General features: G+C 43.7%; 1 protein-coding gene across 1 annotated transcript in view; it reads left to right on the forward strand.

Annotated features, from left to right (window-relative positions):
• LOC137375015 (rho guanine nucleotide exchange factor 9-like) overlaps nt 1-6,897 on the forward strand; it is an 82,731-nt gene extending 75,834 nt beyond the window's left edge. Inside the window, exons 7-8 of the mRNA XM_068041640.1 lie at nt 6,280-6,526; nt 6,797-6,897. Of these exons, the coding sequence (XP_067897741.1) occupies nt 6,280-6,526; nt 6,797-6,897 (348 nt within the window). The remainder of the gene's footprint in view (nt 1-6,279; nt 6,527-6,796) is intronic.
• The last annotated feature ends 616 nt before the right edge of the window (nt 6,898-7,513 follow it).

Raw genomic sequence — 7,513 nt, forward strand, 5'->3', positions numbered from 1 at the left:
TCGGCTTTTTTGATGGTAATGTGGATTAAGGGATATGCCAGGCCTTGAGTTTACGGATTATGGTTGAGTACAATTCTGCAGTTGTTGATGGTCCATAGCACCTCATGAATACCCAGTTTTCAACTGCTAGATCTGTTCTGAATCTATTCCATTTAGCACAGTGGTAGTATCACACAACACTGTAGAGGAGGGTCGCAGTGTAAAGACTTTCCAAGGACTATATGGTGGTCACTCCTACCAATGCTGCCATGGATAGATGCATCTGTGACAAGTAGTTTGGTGGGGATGAGGTCAAGTAAGTTTTTCCCTCATGTTGGTTCTCTCACCACCTGCCGCAAGCCCAGCATTGGCAGATATGTCCATCAGGACCTAGCCATCTTGGCCATTAGTGGTGCTACTGAGCCACTCTTGGTAATGGATATTGAAGTTTCCCACCCAGATTATATTTTGTGTCTTTGCCTCAAGGCTTCTTCCAAGTGGTGTTCAACATATAGGACTATGTGTCCTTTCCCATGTTTGACTTGACGCAATGAAACTTCATGGGGTCCAGAGTCAATATTAAGGACTTCCAAGGTCACACCCTTCCGACTGTATACCTCTGTGTCATGACTTCTAGTGTCTCACTGGCAGGACAGACCCAGGAATGGTGATGGAGGAATCTAGGACAGTGACGGCAAGGTATGATGCTGGGAGTATGACAATGTCATTGTATCATTGGGCTTAACTAGTCTATGGGAGAGCTCACCCATATTTGCCACAAGTACTCAGATGCTAGTTAGGAAGACTGGGCTGGATGTGTTTTTGCCATGTCTAAATTCAATGCCAGGTGGTACATCCAGTTTTATTCTTATTGTATATTTTGTAGCAGTTTGATTCAAGAGTATCTTGAATTACGAGTCAAGCACATTACTGTAGATTTGGAGTCACATATAGGCCAAACCACAAAAGGACGCCATGTTTTCTTCTCTAAAGGACATTAGTGAACCAGTTGGGATTTTAAAACAATCTGATAGCTTCATGGTGAACATTACTAATATCATTTTATTCCCGATCTAATTAATTAACTGAATGCAAATTCAGGTTCTGCTATGGTGGGTTTTGAACTTGCATATCCAGATTGTTGGCCTAGGCCTCTGAAATACTAGTCTGCTATGCTACTGTACCTCCCAAGTAATGAATAGGAAACTGATCCCACATTTCAGAGAAGGAAAGAACTTACAACTATAGCATTTTTCACAACCTCAGGACATCCCAAAGCAATTAACAGCCAATGAAGTACTTTTTTTAAAGTGCAGGCACTGTTGTAATGTAGAAACAAGAAGGAGGAAATGTAGACGTGAAACAGTAATGAATACCTCATAACTGTCTTCAATAGAAATGCACAGTTGTGCAGAAGAAGAATAGGTTTAGTGCATGTGTTATGGCTGAGGAGTTTCCTCCAGGTTGAACTGTTCCAGTGCAAATTGCCCAAGGATCAGCCAAACCAATGCAAAAGATCAAGGAATATCAAGCACCAGCTATGGCCAGTGCAAATCAAAGTTCTGTGATCTTTTGCACTGGTTTAAAAAACATCACAATGAAAGTTGGCCCTGCCCATAAATCTGGCCGCACCCCCAGACTGAATTAATCAGTGTGACCTTTGAGGAGGCTCTTAAAATTAAGCTAGAAATTTACCACACAGAAGGAGGCCATTCAGCCCATCTTATCTGCCGCTCAGTTAAAGAGCTGCCAGCCTCCGATTGGCTGGCAGCTCTCAAAGGGGAGTGACTTCTGTTGCTAGGGTCCTTGATTCCATGGAAAACCTGCCGCTGTCTACTTAAGTGCCTAATTGGCACTCGATTCGGCGGGTCTCCCACAAAAGAGGCGGTGTGGGGTTCTCGGCAGTGCTTTCTCTGCAGGTTGTGATCCCCGTCGCCAGCATAAAATCCCGGCCTTTGTGTTTAAAAGTAAGTAGCACGGAGTCCAGTTCAACTGAGTACTGCTTTGACAGAGTATTTAAATCGGGGAATTTAGTGAGTGAGGAATTCAGTGTACTGAGGGAAAAGATGCTGTTCTGGATTTTACAAAACAAAGAGCAGTCCAAGTGAGGGAGTGGGAGACAGCAAGACCAAGAGCTGAAGTCTAAAGGCATTAATTAGGAAGCAGGAAGACATTTATCTATATTATAGAGAGAATCACTGGCACCAGGGGCGGTGGTGGCCAACCTGGTGGAGACTGAGTGCAGCGATTGAGGAGTTAAAGCAGGAAGGGATGGGGGCAGGGCAGGGAGGAAGAGAGCCACCAGGGAAATCTCCAATAACAAAAACAAAAATCTGCAAAACAGCTAGAGTGACTTCTCAACCAGGGAAGGAGCTGAGTGGTGAGTAGCTGGTAAGTGTTTCTAGATAATAGTCGAGAAAGTAAAGGCATAGCAGGGATCCTAAGCCCTGTGGAATGTAAATCCTGGGCCATGTGGGAAATCCTGGATGCTTCTCATGGCCTGGATGACCACATGTGCAGGAAGTGTCACTAGCTAGAGCACTTCGAGCTCTGGGTTTCAGCGCTTGAGCGGCTGCTGGAGTCACTACGGGGCATCTGCGCGTTTCATGGATAACACGTTTCTGGAGGTGGTCACCCAGCAGCTTAAAACTGTTGAGGCAGCTAAGGGAATGGGTGACTGCCAGAAGGACAAGGAGATCCAGGCAGGCAGGGCAGGGATTCCATGAGTGCATCTTGCTCTCCAACAGTATTCAGTTCTGAAAACTGGTGAGAGTGATGGTTCAGCTGGGGAATTCAGGCAGATCCAAGTCCATGGCACCATGAGTGGCTCAGCAATATATGAGAGAAGAAGAGTAGAAGGGCGATAGTGGTCGGAGATTCGATAATGAGGGGAACAGACAGGTGCTTCTGCGACCACAGATGTGACTCCAGGATGGTACATTGCCTCCCTGGTGCCAGGGTCAAGGATGTCACTGAGCAGCTGCAGGACATTCTGTCGGGGAGGGTGAACAGCCAGAAGTCATACTCCATATGGGCACCAATGACAGAGGCAAAAAGAGGGATGAGGTCCTGCAGGCAGAGTTTAGGGAGCTAGGAGAGAGATTGCAAAGCAGGACGTCAAAGCTTGTAATCTCCTGATTACTCCTGGTGTCACGTGCTAGAAGCAATGGGACTGCTTCAGGGGACATGGGATCTGTACAAGCCAGACTGGTTGCAGAGACAGTCAATGATTTCAAAATGAAATTAGATAAGCGCTTGAAAGAAATAAATTTACAGGGCTACAGGGATACAGAAGAGGAATAGAACTGACTGGATTGCTCTATGGAGAGCTGGCATACACTCGATGAACCGAATGGAGTTCTTCTGTGTCATAAATGACTCTATGACTTTTTGACGCTATGACACCTCAACAAGGCCAGGACTAATATCCTCATGTGGGGAGGTGGGGGCAGGGTTTGCTTGTGCTGTTGGGAAAGGTTTAAACTGGCTTGGCAGAGTGTGGAAATCTGAGAGTAGATTCAGAAGGGAAAGAAGAAAAGTTAGAAATGGAAGGCAGAAAATTAGTAAGCGTGTCTGAAAGGCTAGAAAATAGACAATAAGGGAGCTTGGCAATGCTTTGTTATAGCCAGGCGAGGAGGAGGTCACAAGGCTTCCTTCTTGCACTTCCTCAATTTTAACATAAACAGGGTTTACTCCTTTTTAAACAGTGGATGTGCTTAGCACTTCAGTGAGTGTTTTACCTTTGTTGTGATCGTAAAAGAACCAGACAGGTTTTTCTGAGTTTAAAGAAGAAAAAGCTGAATTTATTATACTTAATAATCTAAACCCGATCTAAAAAAAATAGCACACACACACACACACACACACACACACACACACACACACACACACACACACACACACACACACACACACACACACACACACACACACACACACACACACACACACACACACAATTACAGAGTAATGAAGAATAGATTTTGAGTTGGATTAGAGTCCAGAACAAATGAAAAAAAAAATACACAGTCTGTGGTGCCTGGTCGTTTACGTGGTCTTCCAGGTGAATTCATGATCCTGAAGTTCTGCGTTGATAGTTGCTCTTGGAGGCAGTTGAACAAAGGGCTTCATTCTTGGTTTCTTTGTCTTGGATCTAGCAACTGACAGCTCGGCTTTTCATGCCCCATCAGACTTTCTGAAGAGAGAGACAGCCTTTCTGGCTTCTGCACAGTTTGAGTCTCTGGCTTGTCTGCCTTGTCCAAGGGGAACTCCCAGCTTTCACAGAGATGGACAGATGGTCACATTGACTGTCTCAGTGTATTCTCTGGTACCTTCTAATGAGATTCAAGTTTCGGAATTTCAGTTTCTCAGGCCTCATGGTGTTAATGTTTACACCAGGCGGGGTTTGCCCTTTCATTGATAGTGTCCCAGGATGGCTTTGAATGTCTTGCTAATGAAAGAAATCTTAGGTAGCTCAATCAATAGGGCAAGCCATTGTTTTGGGTGCAAGCTAATCAGACATGTGTCTCCATTTGATGCCTTGGAATATGCAAAGTGTTCAAATTCAAATGGTGGCAGCCATTTTTAGCTGTAGCCAAGTCTTTGTAAAAGTTGTCTGTAATATTCCAGCTTTTTAAAAAAAGTTTAATGTAAGTTTCCAACTGATGAATTAAAAATCCTTATTTTGCACAGCATGTTTTCTTGACAACTTCAATGCAAGAAGTTTAGGGAATAAGGCAGGTGAGCTGAGAGCCCTGATTGACACGTAGGAGTATGATCTTATAGCTATTACTGATACATGGCTGAAAGAAGGGAGCGAATTGCAGCTCAACATTCCAGGTTACAGGGTTTTCAGATGAGATAGAGAGGGTGATAAAAAAGGAGAGTCTCAATTGATTATATTGATTAAAGAAACAATTATATGATACGGTAGAAAGATCATCAAATGAGGCCTTTTGGGTTGACGGAGGAACAAAAAAGAAAGGGCAATTATGCCACTGGGGGTGTACTATAGACCTCCCCACCACCACCACCCCCCCTCCCAAACAGTCAGAGGGAGATAGAACAAATATGTAGGCAAACCTCTGAGGAGTTCAAAAAGAATAGGGCAGCAATAGTGGGGGATTCAGCTACCTTAATATTAACTGGGATAGAATTAGTGTGAAAGGCACAGAGGAAGCAGAATTCTTAAAATACATTCAAGAGAACTTTTTATAGCTGGTATCTAGCAAGCCCAACAAGAGAGTGGGTGTTTCTGGACTGTTTTAGGGAATGGGGGGAGGTGGGAGGGTGGTGGTATCAGTTGGGGTGCACTTTGGTGGAAGTGATCATAATTCAGTTAGATTTAGGGTAGTTATGGAAAAGGACAAAGATAGACCAATAATAAAAGTTCTCAACAGGGGAAAAGCTAATATTATTAACCTGAGATGTGATTTAGCTAAACTGGAATGGAAACAGCTACTTGAAGGTAAGTCAGTGGCAGAACAGTGGAAGGCATTCAAGGAAGAGATAGTGAGGACACAGAACAATAATTGCGGCTAATTGCAACAGTGGCAGCAGGATGAAGCCCTTAATTGGGGATTAATTGCCCAGTTAAGGGCTTCAATTGGCAGTGGGTGGGAAGGCCATTCAGAGGCCTTCACGCCCTGGACTAAATTTTGGCAGAGGTGGGAAAGTGGCAGGAAACATGCCACCACCATCCCACTCAATGTTTTGCTCTCCCTGCCTCTCTCCTGGTGGAGAGCATAAAATTCCCCCCAAAGACACTAATAAATACACTTTTAAATCTTTTTAGACATTAAAAAATAATTAATTTACTATGAAACTGACTACTGTACTTTAACAAAACCAGTAAATGTATAGTTTTGTTAAAGCAATATCCAACGTTTTAAAATCGGGTTACTCAAAGGTGATGGATTAGTCACACCTGGACACTTTTATTAAAAATGCTTATTTTTTGAGATAAACCCAATTTCAGCTGTATCAATGAAACGTCAACAGGTTACCACTCTTTAATTTATCAAGGAATATTTTTAATGCAAAAAAGGAAAATAGACAATTACATTCCAAAATGCTGCCCAATTGGACTAGTTCATGGAATATTTTACAATTGGTGATATGCAAATAGATTTGACTGGAAACTTGAGCAAAATTTCAATTCAGAAAACCAACACAATTTTGTACTCAATGTGTGCCCGATTTGCTGATTGCTGTGAGATTAAAGTCAGATGATGACATGGTAGCTAAATGGATTAAAACCAATACTGTGCTTAATCAGGTGTGTTGTGGCATATTCCACAGGACCTGTTACGCCGTAACATGCTGTACTACAAAGAAAGGATTGACATAGACCAGCACATAGTGATGGATGTGGAAGATGGAAGGGAGGAAGAATTTGACTGCAAGGTCAAGAATGCTATCAAATTTAAAAGCAAGTTTGATGATGAGCCTAGCAAACTTTTATTTACAAAGAGTCTCGCAGACAAGCAGTTGTGGCTTCATGCCTTTGAGGAGGAGAGAAAAATATCTGAAGGCGAGAGAGATGCAGGTAAGTAGGTACATTTGTGATCAGGGATGGGGTGGGTGGGGGAAATCAATGTTTCTCATTTGAAATTTTTCCTTCCCTTCATGGAATATTAAAAGGAGCTCATATACCATAATTCAAAACACTAAGGGGAAACTGTCCTGTGGGCCCACATTAAAGCTTTCTGATAGTCACTACAACATTGGAGGTCACAGCATTGAGTGTTCCCCACTCTTAATTGGGTGGACATTTTCAAATGCTAGTGACAGGAATACATCATGTGACATTTTCCAGCCATCAATTGGGCACCAGGATCTCCTGCCCAGGAGGGTGATCTATGGCGACACTGTGCTGGCATGTGCCAGAATGATCTCCCCTTCCCCATCAAACTCTAAGAGGTCTTAAAGAATCTACAACAATTCAAAAATGCTCTTATCATTAACAGCATTTACAGATCTTTGCATTTCTTTCTCTGCATAACAAAGTTGCCTACTAGCTGAGCAGCTGTGTCTGAAACATAGGCAACACATCCAGCACCACAAAACTACTGGCAAAATGAAAAAGCCCCAGCACGAGCACATTCCATGTCATCTCCAACCACACCTCAGCTTGATCACTTACCAGTGCCAAAGTTGGAGTGCCAGAGGAGGCAGCTTGCTTAGAATTTGAAGCTTCCAGGCAGCTCTGCTCTTGGTTTAAGAGTGTATCATCCCCTACTGCAGTGGTTCTCAAACTGGGATCTGGAGTCTCCAGGGGTCTGCGACGCACGGCCAGCATTACAGGTGAGCAGCCGCCCATCCACCGTGGCCAAGGCTAAGCGAGTAAGCAGCAGCTGGAAGTGTGCTTTAGTTTAGAGATACAGCACTGAAACAGGCCCTTCGGCCCACCGAGTCTGTGCCGACCATCAACCACCCATTTATACTAATCCTACACTAACCCCATATTCCTACCACATCCCCACCTGTCCCTCCATTCCCCTACCACCTACCTATACTAGGGGCAATTTTTTAT

This window comes from Heterodontus francisci, chromosome 11, assembly GCF_036365525.1.
Source record: "Heterodontus francisci isolate sHetFra1 chromosome 11, sHetFra1.hap1, whole genome shotgun sequence".
NCBI lineage: Eukaryota > Metazoa > Chordata > Chondrichthyes > Heterodontiformes > Heterodontidae > Heterodontus > Heterodontus francisci.